General features: G+C 46.1%; 1 protein-coding gene across 1 annotated transcript in view; it reads left to right on the top strand.

The window, feature by feature from the left end:
- The window catches only part of LOC134007390 (rho GTPase-activating protein 6-like), a 45,952-nt gene that overhangs the window by 22,638 nt on the left and 7,979 nt on the right, over nt 1–15,335 (top strand). The window contains 9 exon segments of the mRNA XM_062446821.1: nt 8,629–8,788; nt 10,466–10,537; nt 13,400–13,444; nt 13,447–13,500; nt 13,503–13,566; nt 13,568–13,673; nt 13,882–13,992; nt 13,994–14,085; nt 14,539–14,593. Coding sequence (XP_062302805.1) covers nt 8,629–8,788; nt 10,466–10,537; nt 13,400–13,444; nt 13,447–13,500; nt 13,503–13,566; nt 13,568–13,673; nt 13,882–13,992; nt 13,994–14,085; nt 14,539–14,593 — 759 coding nt within the window.

Below are 15,335 nucleotides of genomic sequence, written 5' to 3'. Positions count from 1 at the left end.
GTCCATGAGAACTCAGCTTCTGTAAAGGACAGCTCCAAACTCCTTTCCCGACCTTCAGGAAGAGTTCCGTTTGACTTGGAGGCGACTTGTCAAAGAAAACATTGAACAAGGACCATTAAGGTTCAGCACTTGATCTTTTCCCCAGCCAAGTTCAACAGTGTATGAAAGACACAGAGGCTTTGGTGAGAGCTAGCAGATATCTTGATGAATGGACAAACTGACACGCGAATACTAAACAAATTTGAAACAAAATGTCATGGAATAGAATTTAAGGGGGACAACCACAAGTTGGCATGATGTCAGGACTGACATTCAAAGATGAATGCTAACTGTGTGCCTTTCTAAATGTGGTCGCCATTTCTGTAGGTGTTTCGCTGTAGACAAGTCTCGACAGGATTGAGCTGTGAAAATACATTTTTATTGAGGAGTCAGGCTGATATGTTGTTTTGGACTCGTTCATCACCAGAGTGGATGCCAAGAAGAGCCATTGAATTTCAGAGGAGCAGAGTGAAGTCACTATAGGGTACTGTGCAGGGAAGGATTAAAACACCCAGAACCTGTGTGTGTGTGTGTGATAGAGAGAGACACCGACCAGAAACAATTGCAACACACCGCATTCACCATCTATCAACACTTCGTCAATGACTAATTATTGGATTCATTAGCGATTAGTACACTACACCACACCATTTAAATGCCCAACACTTGAGTGTTGAAGATGTCAGTTGAAGGTTGCTGTGCTGGGGAGAGAGAGAAACGATCCTCACCACAATGATCTGCCTCCATCAGGAAATCAATAGAGGACCAGCCACCTAGTGTGTGGCCTCACTGATATCCACTGGCCTATATCTGGCAGGCTCCACTGACTTTAGTTTTTTCTATGGTGTTCGAGTCTCAGGGACAAACGTCAGCCTGCCTGCCAGCCACGCTTCTACAGGGAACAAAGTGTTTTTTTGGGGGTCTGCAGGATGTGACATTTGCCTCATACATCCTGTACTGAGAAGAATTAGCAATGACAGATGGGTCTGTTTCTGTTATCAATTCGATACATAAGTTCAACAATTTTTACAATGTGGAGCTTAGGTACGTGAAAACGATATGATGTAGACATTGCAATAGTTCCCTTTGAGCAAAGTGACGAGACTTAATGCTACACACACAGATAATCCCACTTACACCCACATACATTTTTTGCTTTGAAAAGTGTTTCTTTTAAGTGGAAGAAAGTGTTCGACTCGCTCAGCCATCAAGTAGCAGTGACCTTTTAGCCATGGGGTAGAAATCTGCTAAGTCATACTGGGGCCATGCATTCCGATTCAGTCATGGAAGCTTCTGTGTCTGAGGGAAAAGTAGGCCTAATGCGGAAATTCTATCTTAAAAAATAGCCACAGTATCTCCAAGACCTTTATCGGTCTGTGAGCAGTTGGGGTCAACGATAGTCAAGATCACGCTTGCGAGATATTACAAGATGAGGATTCGCAGTGGTCATACCTCATTAAAAGAGCCTTGCTGAGGGGCAGTTATGGGGTGGAAAGAGCCACCTTATCGAACACTGCGACCCATGGATAGATGGTCTCACAGACCGCCCTCACCTCCGCGCCCTTCTGTGGATGTTCGTACACCATTCAAACACCGATGGCATGTTTGTCGACATGCACCTCTTTGAATCGGCTTTGAACTCGACGCACCCGTCATTAAACGGAAAGGTTTGCGCCTCAGTGAGAACACTGACATATGTCTCGTAAAGGAGGCATGGGTTTGGCCCTGCTCTGTCATCAAAGCATTGAGGGAGCTCAGTAGAACACACTAGAGCGTTGTAATCCATTCTTTAACAGTGTCGGAGGATTAGCAGGGGGACTCTGAAAGGTTGGGGCCTCGTTCACAGTGGGCTTGTTTAAATGTTGTGAAAGTGTTGCTGGAGCATTCCGCATGCCACTTTAATGTAAAAGAAAAAGAAGAAAAACGGAAGCGATCTCACAAGAGCCAGCCATGTTCACGAATCACGAGACATGAGGAGTCCAGATTTTCCCCCGAGTGTTACGAGCGGAGCGCGACTCCGCAGGATGTGGTGTCACAGCGGGCAAAGTTGTTCTGCGGGCCCCGCTCCGCTTGCCGTTTCAGTGGGAGTGACATGAGAAGCGATACACACGAGAACCTGTGTTCTTTATAATGCGCCACTGTGTGTTAGTCTGACCTGTAGATCTTGTTGTGTCTCAGTTCACAATGGCATTTTTCTCTGTCTCAAGCCCTGAGATCAAAATCAATGACATGCCTTGTGGCCTCACTGCAGCTATGCTCCAAAGCTGGGCTGGTTCGGTATTTATTCCAGAAGTTCCAGAGGATGATTGAGCGGCACATTACTTTGAGGGGACTGGTTATGCAATAAGATGTTCTCACGCTGGGAGAATGGCAGGGCGGTGGAACTCTGTGGGTTCTCTGGGAAACCAAAACCCAGTGGGCTACTTAGCCAACAAACCGCCTCGCTGCCCAGACAGACAGACAGACCCAGCAGCAACACACCAATCCCTGACCTAGAGACCCACAGTAGCAGAGGAACGATTGAGGCGCTGGATACCTCAGATTGGCCACGTTATTTTAACATGATCTGTTTGTCTCTCCAATGGGGCACCCATTCTTATAGATGGCCCGGCAATGCTCACCCTAGACCACCCATTCCTTTGTAGATGTACCTAGCCTTTTGTTTAACTTGAGTTGACCAACGTTTGGGTATTTTCCAACTCCGTTTTCTCAGCATGGTGTTGGCGGTATTTATTTGTTCTTCGAGCAAGGCCATGGAGATGTCTGTGAAAAATGATTATAGTATGAACCATGAGGTTATTGTTATGAAATATTAGAAACAGACATTAAAACGGGACCCTGCTCTCTTACTCTCTCCCTTTCTCTATCTCTCTCTGTAGCTCTCTCACTTAGCTGTGAAGCCTTTCAAAACACTGCTGCCTGAGATCAGTGGTTAATCAGCATGCAGCTTCAGGGGCTGGGGTCAGAGATGCATGCTCACCTTGAAACGCAAGACACTGACGTGCATGTGTTCAGCAGATGGCCTCACAGTGTGTGTGTGTGTGTGTGCATGTGACTAAACGTACAATAGGCAGGCCTCTGATTTATCATGTACGTGTCTGTGTGCACGAAAGACCAATTTGAATGTTTTCTTTTTATTACTTTGCTATTGCTTTCCTGTATAACTTGAATAGTTGGCCACAGGTGTGCACATAAAAAAAGGAAATATTTGTGTGACACACATTGTAATACGATATTTCAATTGTGTCTTTAATGAGGTTTACACACTTCTGATGGCATCACACTCAAGAGTTACAGAAAGTCAAGGAGAGGAGATCATTCATCAGTAGTCTGGCCCTTAACATCAGGCAGGAACACTTCAAGTGGAGGAGCCTGTCCATCCCCCCCCATCGACTAATCATTGAAAGACCTCCATACGATATTACAATCATTAACCGGGTTCATTAGCTCACCGTGCTGTTGGTCTGTGGGGCTATGGGATTTGCCTGTTGGCATGCAGGGGAGACACACATTCTTTGGCGGTAGAGGTCTTGGCTGGAGGGAGTGAGAGAGCAGGGGGTTATTGCACGAGAGCCCAGCAGTGTTTTGGCTGGTGAGTGGGAGGAGGAGGAAAGTGAGGGGGGGGGGGGGGAGACTGGTGTGGGCAACGATGTTGGTCATAATGACCCAAATTATGGAGAGGGAGGAAGTGTGCCTCAAGATGGTTTCGCAACACACATACAAAAAGACTTTGCCGCATGATGTGCCTGCAAGGTTGCACACACACAGACCCCCAAGAGGAAAAGCACACTCCCCCTTTACTACCAACAGTACAATAAATCAAAAGGTACTATAACTGAGTTGTTTTTGTAAGTTAACATAATGTGATCCGTACCCTGACCTCAACGTTATGAATCGGCCGTTATAATGTTCAGAAGGCTGTCTGCTACAGTCCGTTCTCCAGATGTACTTTGTTAACCCCCTCCATGCATTCAAGAAGGGAAGCCTTAAAGCAGTGGCTTTTATTGTGACAAACACTGGTAATTTAGACTCGAGACCCTGTTGAAAGGGAGTCATGATCATTACAGTCTGTGCTTATTTGGTTTTGTTATGTCTCATAATTCATAACCGGGTATTTGTTATTCCTCCCATTCTCCAGATGTACACGATGACATCCGGCCCTTCATGATGTAACTGCTGCTCATTAGCCCCCAACTGTCAGATAATTGGACTTTGTTCTTGTTGATGTATCAGGGTTAGTCCAGTCAGGCCCACTTTTCCTCAGGCAGTGAGATGGACAGACCGGCGCAGGTGGAGGGCCTATTAATCGTTAGTGTGTGACAGGCCTGCGATGGCCAACGGCGGTGTAATTGCAAACAGATGTTAACCTTGAGGACGTACCAGGTCTACACAAGTCAGCCATTACCAGTCAGAGTCAACGCCACCTGTAGAAAAAAAAAGAGGCAAAAAATCAAGAGAACATTCCTCCAGTGCGATCTCTTCACACTTCCTCCCTTCTCAGGGCCAAGGTGTCAGTCGGTATCCCTTATGAGACACAGGGAGGCCTCTCGGATCTCTCCCCAGATGTGTGCTGCGATGCAACGTCTGTCTCCGGAGGTTACAGTGCGGGGCGTGTTGTTTTTGGACGGCGCAGATGTTCCCGTTGCATGCGCGCAAGGTGCATTTTTCTTCGTGGCCGAGACGTTTCCAGTTCTGTCGTATTTCTCCTGGTGTGAGGTGATTCGGCACGACTGCCTGTCCAGGTTGATATAGCAGTGTTCTTTTTATGTTTCAGGGGGGAATTAAACAGTTACCACTCTCATGTGACAATTACAATGGATTACAATACAACAAAACAAAATGTTCCATGTCATTGTCAGTCTGTTCCATGCGTCAATTCAATTTAGCACTCGTTTTTGAACAGGCCCACCCATTACATGCATGCAATATGGATTTCTTGCTGTCAATAAGCTATCAGCCCAATTACAATCCTACTGGTGAATTGATTTGGATGTTGGAAAGAGCTGTGTCACTTTATATTGTTGGAGAACGTCAGATTAGGTAGTGCCACATTTAGACTCTGAAATTCTATAAGTCTCTAATACTGTAGTCATAGAGTGACATATTAAACCTAGGCTTTGGCCTGTGTTTTAGATAAACATGTTTTCAATTAGAGCTAGGGCCATTGTGGGTAGACATGGTAATGGATATAATCAAACAGAATAGAAATGATTGACATTGGCAGAGGGCCAGCCAAGGCTATTGCTTAGAAGTCCAACTCCAAATCACTCCAGGTTTTGTTTCCCTAGGTAATAGTATTGTTTGAGTATAGTGCACTATCCATAATAGTGTAATTCTGTTAGAATACTTTCCAAGTGTTCAATAAATATCTAGTCAAGTCTTCACAAGGTGTGCTTTGTACAGTCTATGGTTAGGGTGAACTGTATCTATTTTATTTTCTGAATTCTCATCCTGAAGCCCAATCCAATATGCTGGTACAGTGATTGTCCATTTCATGCAGGTTGCCATAGAAATGTTTCCTCATATCCTGCAGCATTTGATTCTCTGTGTACATGTTGCTACGGAAACTAGAAAACATTATTCTTTTGCTTCCGTTTCTATTCTGTCCTTGAGTATTGAACAGATTCAAAACGAACCATGCACAGCATATTAGTCATGATTCTAATGAATCTATGATGTACTAACGAAAGCTTCAGTTCTGAAATAACATTAATGCAAGGACTTGTGTATTGAAACTGTTGTATGGTACTGTAGTAGTGATGCTGTACTGTGGTGTAACTGTTTGAAAGGAAGCCTAAGGGATCCATCTTGATTACGCAAATGCAACCCTCAACCCTGCCAGTTTGCGTGCTACAGCGGTGAATTGCCAAATAAAGATTGTGGGTTTATCTGTGGTCAATATTTCAGATCCAGATGCTGAACAAGTTTATTGTTTAACCCTTGTGTTATCTTCGGGTCATTCTGACCCATCAGTCATTGTGACCCACCGTCGTATTGCGACAACTTTACCGCATACCAAAACAAAGTGAATCATTTTCTTTTAACCGTTGGGCTGTCTCAGACCCCCCACATTGCGATGGTTAAAAGAATTTTTTTTTTTTTTTTTTTGTATTGGGTAAAATTGGGTAAACACAACGATGGTTCGTTATGAACCTTTGGGTCATGTGACCCGAAGGCAGCACAAGGGTTAATAGAAGAAAGCTTTGGGTGTTTTCTGAAGAAAAACTATTGCTGATGGCTCAGATGGACCACAAACATGGGTCTATTACTATTTGTGTTCTACTGTGAACTTAATTCATCCTACCCATGCAGTGGATCATGACCATAAGAGCCAACTGATGGGTCCTGTGCCCCACTGATAGTTGGTGCTATGTGTTGTCAACCTTTCTGTCAGAATATTACAACTTCTCGCAGCATAATATTTTTCGCAAAGCAAAAATGTTGGATCATATCATTAGTTATAGTTGTAAAATAAACTAAATAAGATTATGGCTCTATAACAGGATGTCAACAACATCTTCTCTTCGTAGTTATAATATCGATACTCTGCATAACAGGATATTATGGTGACCAGTTGGTATGGCAACCAGAGTGGGATGCTTGGCAACAAAAGAAGGGAAACAAACTGAAACGCTTAATTTTCATTACAAATATGATCTCAAACATTAAAGCTTTTAATATATTATTAGATACTTACAGTCTCTGTCAGAAACTATTAGACATTTTATTCACATACTATCCAGCTCATTGACCGTGGGCTAGGTTATTAGATTTGATTTTGAATTATTTGTGAAATGTCAGTCCACCAATGCCTTTTACATGCCAACTTCCTGCTTGTGTCTAGTCAGATGGACTGTTCTGGTAGTTTGTATTGAGGTGCAGAAGCAGACATGATGTGTGTGCTGGAAAAAGGGATGTTTAAAAACGCAGAGAGGTGGTGTTATGGAGCAGTTACCCTGTGTTTATATGATGAGAAGACCATGTGTGTCAGACCATGTGGTTCTTCAGGGCAGGGCTTGGTGACTGAACTGTAGGACTGAATGGAGTGTGTTTAAGATTTAAATTGTAGCAACTGTAATCAGCTCTGAAGACAGCAGGCCAAGGCTGAAATAGATCTGATGACACACAACCTGCCCTAATATTGATAGTTGGGGACAGGGAAGTGAAACATGTATTAGAATCCTCTTGGCAACAAGATAAACAGTTCAGATATAGAAGCAAACAATATCCACAACCATCCAGTTGCAGAATGTCATTCAGCGCTTACCCTAGCCACTTTGATATTGGAAAAATGGGTCAAAGTTCAAACGGATCTGATGGCTGCACACATAAATCATATTTTGCCTTTTTTTTTATTACTACCGTCACTGAAGAGTGGTGGAGAGAAGGGGACAGCAGATGAGCGGGTCGGATTTGGTCACGCTCTTCTCGAGACCTTGGATGGGCCAAGTCGGAGTGCTTTCAGCAGCGGGACCACTGTTCCATAAACATTCCAGAGACGTTCCTTAGACGTTCCTTAGCCTGACAAATTAGGCGCCATCCATTCTAGTCAATCTCCTGCCTAGCTGGATAACTGAGGCGTGGTGACAGCCCCTATTTTTCCAGCTGTTTCTCCATTCTTCCCCTGAACCTCACCACCGCAGCACATTGACAGGCACATTGAGTCGTCCTTCAGCAGCCCCTCAGGCTATGTTAGGGCCCGTTGGAGGGGACCGATACGGAACCGAGCATCACACCCCCAGCTGGCCAGGGACAGGCTCCGCAGCACAGCCGTCCTTTCATACATTCCGGGCTAGGCTACGCTAGACTAATGAAACTGTCTATTTTGGAGCGTGTTGTCAAGCTGGCTGGTTCCTCGTTAGGGTCGCGTTAAGGAGGGGTGGGGCGGGGGGGGTGGGGCAGGCTTGGCCGATCTCAGCTGTGCAGGGTAGGCTATTTCTACATCTTGTCTTTGGGCCTCGCTAGAGAATGATGGGATTGTTTCTTCAAGTTGTTTTGGGAGCTCAAGGTGAGAGTCTTGAAGGCAAGCCAACAGAACCATCCTCAGTACTCGTACTCAGAAACGTAGGCCTGCATGGATGTGAGCTTTACGGGCATGAAAAAAATCGGCTTCAGCATTTAGTTTGAGCAGGATTGTTTTTCTCTCCATGAGAACCTCCATCTAAAACAGTATGTTCCAAAAGACATATCTCAAATGTACATCTTTAAGCTGTAGCAGCGATGCAAAGTCTACTGCTCCCTCTCTCTCCCCAAACCTGGCAAAGTCATCAGCAGTAGTGCATCAATGCCCCCTGTCTGCCCACGCTCAGAGATGACATAGGGGAACGCAGGCTCATAGATCCTGGGATTCAGATGACTTATGAGTTCATTAGGAAGCTCCTTTGGGCTGCCTGCCAGTCCAGCTCTTCCTAACCACTGTCCTCGTATTACTTCTCTCTTTTCCCCCTGTCTATGCAGGTGCGGCAAGATCTCCTTCTGAAGCGCAGCGACTTGCTAATCGCAATGAGTTCACTGCGATTTCCGATGGAAGTCATTATGGTCGCTATGGATCCTGGCAGAGTTGCTGACGTGTGTCTCCCTCTCCTCTAGGGTGACTTCACCTGGAACAGCCTGTCAGGGCGGAGTGTGCATCTCACACCTGTGGCCATCCAGAGCCTATCAGAGCTGGAGAGGGTGCGGCTACAGGAAGTGGCGTTCAACCGCCTCCATCAGGACTACGACCTGGGCTGCCAGATCACCGTCCCTAAAGGTGTGTGCGTGTCCGGTGTGTGAGAGAGACAGATCCATATGTTGAGACATGGAAAGGGAGATGAGGCAAAGAATGAGAGTTAGACGGGAAGAAAGACATGCTGTTTGTGTCTGTCTCACTGCAAGTCCTGTCAGTAAGCTGTATTTGTTCAGTCCTACAAATATGTTAGCACAGATAGTAATGGATCAAGACTTGGCCTACTTTGGGGCCAATCCAATTGAGCTCTATGGAGGACCAACAGACAGTGTTTGGGCAGGCCGTGAGCACACACAATTTGAGACGTAAACTTCAGTTCACATGATACCCCACAGCACTTTTGGATGCGACAGCCACATCCTGTTTAACAGTCAGGTGACTTTTTTGGCCCCAAAATATACATGTACATTATACGGCAGCTGTAGCCTGAAACTCAGGCAGTCAAACAATGTAGAGGGCTATATATTAGCTTGGGTCTGCATTCCTGCAGAAGGTTATACCTCTCTCCACAAAGATTTAATGCGTTTGTCTGTGTTCCTTATGAATTCCAGAACTCATGTGCCATGTGCTAGTGAGATATTTCAGCACCACGAGTGTGTTTTTTTCACTCGGCTGGTTCAGTTATTTATCTTGCGCTGTGGGCTGGATTGCCCGCGCTCAGAGGCCCACGATGCTCCAAAAAAGAGAAAAGAAAACGGCTTGTTGGATCATTTCACGAGTCATTGGAGTTGGGGAGAGAGGACTGGAGGTTCCTGGGATTTCCGTGCAGCTTTGCTCGCCATCTGACAGGAATCCAAACCATTTCCTCTCTCTCTCTCTCTCTCTCTCTCTCTCTCTCTCTCTCTCTCTCTCTCTCTCTCTCTCTCTCTCTCTCTCTCTCTCTATCTCTCTCGCTCTCTCGCTCTCTTTTTCTCTGTCCTTCCCTATTCATTTCAGAGCATGTGTCTATGTCATGTCTTCCAGACACCTTTCTTTCTTTTCTCTACCGTTCTCTAGCAGCTTTTTTTCTCGACCACTTGTTCTCTTTCCCTTGCTTTCTATGGCTTCTTTCATATTTCTCTCTCAACATTAGTCACTAAACACAAACAGTGTAAGTCGAAGGCTCTCATAGCACCTTTCACCAAGCTGGAGTGGTTATGGTTTTGACCATGAGGGAATGATGTGGTCAGATGGACCAAAAGTCACATTTACACTCCCAAAAATGTGATAAGTTGAGGTTAACATCTCTAGAGTCAGCTCCAGCTATCTTCTTGGTCAGACATTTTGGCTTTTGAAGACCAAGCAGGATCCCAACAATCGTCCAAGCCAACAGGGTTTCCTGAACATTAATCATCATTTTAGGGTTCATAGATCATGTTGACAGTTGATGAAACACTTTTTTCTCTCCTAAGTCATCCTCAAGATGAATTCCACATTTGTACTCAGTAGAACGTATGAGAACACATTTCTTAGCATTATTTTGAGTGAGTTTATTCACTAATAAAAGGTTTTAGCCTAATAAATAAAACCCTAATACAAATACATGCCAATGACTATTTTCTTTCCCCCCCCCCCTAATAAAAACAATTCAAGGTTATCTATTAAGTTATCTATCAATGTATTTGCATTTCAGTGGCATGACTTTGACCTGTTGTAGATCACAATATACTGGGACTCTGGAATACACAGTGACTAACAATATTTTCTAATTTCTTCTCGTAGATGGACAGAAGCGAAAAAAATCCTTGAGGAGGAAACTTGACTCTCTTGCAAAAGAGAAGAACAAAGACAAAGGTATGCAAGCTCCCACCTTTGATTTCAGTAAGATACAGATTGAGTGACACAAGCTAAAATCTCAAATCCTAGGCTTTCAACTTTTCTTTATCACTTTTTGAAGGATTAGATGAGGAGTTCTCTCGTTAAAAGAAATTCACATAGGTATTTAGTCTGTTCTGTTTGTGAAGAGAGCAGAGAACTTGTCTTTTGACGTAAACACCAGGTGAACAGTAGGCTTCTGAAAACTATATTTAGAGGATCTGTTTAGATGTCATATTTAAAAGAAAGGAGTGACTCCTTGTAAGGGGACTGGGCTGAAATACACAATCTCGCAAGACAGCTTTTGGCTCAGAGCTGCAGATCTGAAGAGGAAGGAACTGAGATAGAGAGAAAGGAGTAAAAAAAAAAAAGGAATTTCAATTCTCTCACATTTGCTTCCAAGCTTTTGAGTCTTTCAACTGCTCCCTGGCCAGTTCCTTCATGTAAACATGAACTTATTTTTACCTCTCTTTGATGCTTCGATGCTACGGTTCCTTTGTTCCCTTCATGGTGACAGCCATCAGCTTGGGCCACACACACTGGAAGCAGCAATATTTACATCTTGCCTGTATGGCAGTATACTGGTCGTATTTTGTGATAGAACATGTTCGAAGATATTTGTTTTTGTTGCACATTTGTTTTCCGTGTCCCAGCTTTTGCTTCCAGCTGTCATGAAATGAGTTGTTGTATATGTGGAGTGAACTCATTGTGTCATGGAGTGTGGCAGCACATAAACCATCTCATTACTTTCACATCACACACAAACACACACACACACAGCTGGACTGTGTTTTCTTAACCGCTCGCTCATCCTAGCTGCAGAGGGAAACATGTGATGATGTGTACGCGTGTGACGTCATGGCCCTTGTCTCATCTCCAGAACAGTGTTCTCTGCTTAGACAGGATGCAGGATCTTACATGAGGATGTCTGAGCAGAATCACCTGGCAGACACCTGTTGGATCCTGATGGGGATTAAGATGATCTGCAATATTCTTTGCTCTAACTTACTTTTTTTTGTCTTGTTAATCACACCATTGAAGGCACGTTTTGCCAATAAAACTCTCAGTCTTGTTTGTAAATCCACCTGTCAGGAGTTTTCGTGGACTGCATCTAGATTAGCTTAATTTCCCCTATTCATCTTACATTTACATTTAGTCATTTAGCAGATGCTCTTATCCAGAGCGACTTACAGTAAGTACAGGGACATTCCCCCGAGGCAAGTAGGGTGAAGTGCCTTGCCCAAGGACACAACGTCAGTTGGATGACCGGGAATCGAACTGGCAACCTTCGGATTACTAGCCCGATTCCCTCACTGCTCAGCCACCTGACTCCCCTCATCAGAATCAGAAAGGGTTTTAATCGCCATGAAAGTTTGCACAGACAAGGAATTTACTTTGGCAGGAAGGTGTATACATTAAACATATAGGAATCTTAAAACTTAAATATGTGGTCTAACTATACAAAAGGAACAAAGTCTAGCTAATACTAAGGGGATTTAGAATAAAAAAATAGCAGCCTTCTGCCGGAGGGGAGTAGCTGGAACAGGGAGTGCCCAGGGTGGGAGGAGTCGGCCACAATCTTCCTCGCTCGCCTCAGGGTCCTCGAGGTGTGCAGGTCCTCGAGGGTAGGCAGATTGCAGCCGATCACCTTCTCAGCAGTGCGGATGATATGCTGCAGTCTGCTCTTGTCCTTGGCAGTGACAGCAGTGTTGACTGGGGAGTCACACAGGGTGATGGGGGTGAGTGGGGCTGTATTCTTCCTGAAGTCCACAACCATCTCCACTGTCTTAAGAGCATTGTGCTCTAAGTTGTTCTGGCTGCACCAGGTCACCAAGTTGTCAGCTTACCACCAGTAATCAGACTTGTTCCCGTCAGAGATGAGCCCAATGAGGGTGGTGTCGTCCGCAAACTTCAGAAGTTTCACAGACGGATGACTCGAGGTGCAGCTGTTGGTGTACAGGGAGAAGAGCAGGGGGGAAAGGACGCAGCCCTGAGGAGATCCGGTGCTGATGGACCGGGAGTCAGAGACATGTGTTCCCAGCTTAACACACTGTTTCCTGTCAGTATATACTTTCTATGTTAGCAGACCTGGCCCTCCCACCCCCTAGACAGTGACCAGGGATGATGGCCTACAGGCAAGGGATCGCACGACTCTTGTTAATTGAGTTTGTCTCGTCGCATGAGCGCCATCTAAAAATGACTCGCAGAGAAAGCCAGCTGTTTCTGGGCCGTGTTGTCCTCTCAAATCTGCTACGGTGAACGTGGCCGGGGTTATGTGCACAGAGATCTTTTGTTGATTTAGGGCTGAAGAACTGTCTCTACGTTGTCTGAGTAGTTGGAAAAAACGGGCTGAGCAGTTTTTATCAGATTCTGTTGAAGCCTTTTTTATTCTAAACATGTGTCGACTTTATCTCTTTAGGCTTGTTCATTATACAAAGATCAGCTGAGGTAATAAGAAGGTTATTTGGAGATTTATTTGATGTCTATAATCCAGATTTTTTTTTTTTTATTCTCTTGTGCTCTTTGCCATCTGTTTCACTCGTTGTTATTTCAACTTTCCTTTTAGGACGAGGACCTCATTAATATCCCTCCTTACTTTCTCTCACTCTTCCTCACTCGCTCATTCACTCACTCCCCCCCTCTCTCTCTCTCTCTCTCTCTCTCTCTCTCTCTCTCTCTCTCTCTCTCTCTCTCTCTCTCTCTCTCTCTCTCTCTCTCTCTCTCTCTCTCTCTCTCTCTCTCTCTCTCTCTCTCTCTGTCTCTCTCGCTCCTCTCTCTCTCTCTCTCTCTCTCTCTCTCTCTCTCTCTCTCTCTCTCTCGCGCTCCTCTCTCTCCCTCCAGAGTGTGTGACCCATGCCTTCGGCATGCCCCTGTCCCAGGTGATCGCCACGACCGCACCCACAGGCAGCGGCAGGACCACCTGCGGCAGGACGCGCCCCCCCGGACGAGCAGAAGGACAGCACTGACCTGGTGTCCTCCATCCTGCAGTTCGCCACCAAGCGGCCCGCCCAAGGAGCTCTCCAGCAGCAACTCCTCCCTGAGCTCCACCTCGGAGAACGCCAACGAGTCCACGTCGCCCAACACGCCCGAGGCGGCCCCGCGGGCACGCAGGAGGGTGAGCCGCACCTCCCCGCCCTCCCCCCCCTCCCCCCTCTGCCTGTCGGACAGCTGTTCGACAGCTCCCGCTCTCATCTCTCCCTCCCTGAGGGGTTTTACAATCTGCGTGTGTGTGTCTCCGAGCCGTCTCCTCTCGAGGAAGCGTTTGAACCTTTCTTTGCCGTTTTTGCTGCGCGCTCTGACCGTGTCTCGTGGTCTCTCGGCAGGGCGGCATGTCCGTCGACTCCATCACAGACCTGGACGATAACCAGTCTCGCCTGTTGGAGGCGCTGCAGCTGTCTCTGCCCGCCGAGACGCCCAGCAAGAAGGAGAAGCACCCGGGACAAGAGGCTGAGCCTCAACCCCATCTACAGACAGGTTCCCCGGGTGGTGGACAGCTGCTGCCGACATCTCGAGAAATATGGTAAACAGCCCCATGCTTTCTATACATGTCCGGAAGGGGGTGGCCCACTTCTGACCTGTGTCTGTTTGTTGAGTATGTGCTCGCAGTGGAAAGCGGCGTATCGCGCCTCCCACGCCACGTCTGCGTGAAGGTGTGAATGTAAAAACCTCACAATGCCAACCTGTGGTCCAAATGAGCAACGCTGACTTTACTCTTGTAGTCCTGACACTCAGTGTACAGCACACCAACCATCAACATGACCTTATGGCTCCCCTCGGATTTTCATACGCATGTTTTTGTCTGTGACCTTCCAACTTCGTAGCACCCCGCTACCGCACGTCCCGGCGCTGCTTCTCTCCTTTCTGTTTTCCCAGCAGCCCTGGCGGGAAGAGCTCGTTGTTTCTTTCGTATTAGGTGTGGTCTGTTTAGGTAGCCTCTGCCGGCCTCCTCGTGAAGGATCACTTTGTCCTTCTCTCCACAGGTCTGCAGACGGTGGGATATTCCGAGTGGGCAGCTCCAAGAAGAGAGTGAGACAGGTAATTCTTATCGTAGGATTGTGAGGGAGCAAAACAAACCCAATGATAACCCTGCTTTGTTCTAGGCAGGCGCCTGCATTATCTGCCCCGAGCCACTGTGGCATTCACGCCAAAAGCTTTGCAGTTGCGTAAACGTTGCGTAAGCCCCAGGTTAGAATCACGACGATCTCCTCATGGGCCGTTCCTCTGAGGTTGTGAGGTAAAAAATAAAAATGAAAATACGACCCGCTAATGAAAAACACAGTGTGGATGGAGTTTAGCTGTATCAATGGAGTGGACCTGGTCTTTCATGGCCCTGAAGCTTCGGTGAGCTGAGCCACTTAGCATTAATTCAGCATCTTATTAAAGGAAGTGGAGCGAAGCAGCTTGCCCCTGCTGAAGAGGCCAGCCTCTCTGTACTCACGGAGCTGCTTAAAAGAGACACCGCAGGCCTTAATGCCGCATTTGTAATTCAAGCAGGCTTTTAGCTGCTCCACGCCATCTCGGGGCTACGGTAGCTGTTGTTGTGATGGCTGTTTGTCTTCTATGCCCATGTGAGCCCTTAGGTTGTGTCTCCCCCCTCTCTGCTTGTACTCACTCCTATGCCTCAATCTCTGAATCCATCTGTCTGTGTCTTGTTTTTTTTGTTTTTTTTCTCTTCTTTGTGTTTGTCTGACATTTGGTTTTCTGTCTTTCTTTTCTTTCCTCTCTGTCTTTATCTTTCTTTCTCTCCCTCTCTAAGCAGCAGCATATTCTGTGTGGA

Source organism: Osmerus eperlanus, chromosome 21, assembly GCF_963692335.1.
Source record: "Osmerus eperlanus chromosome 21, fOsmEpe2.1, whole genome shotgun sequence".
Classification (NCBI taxonomy): domain Eukaryota; kingdom Metazoa; phylum Chordata; class Actinopteri; order Osmeriformes; family Osmeridae; genus Osmerus; species Osmerus eperlanus.
Note: the sequence above shows the minus strand (reverse complement) of the source record. Positions and strands in the feature narration are given on the sequence as shown.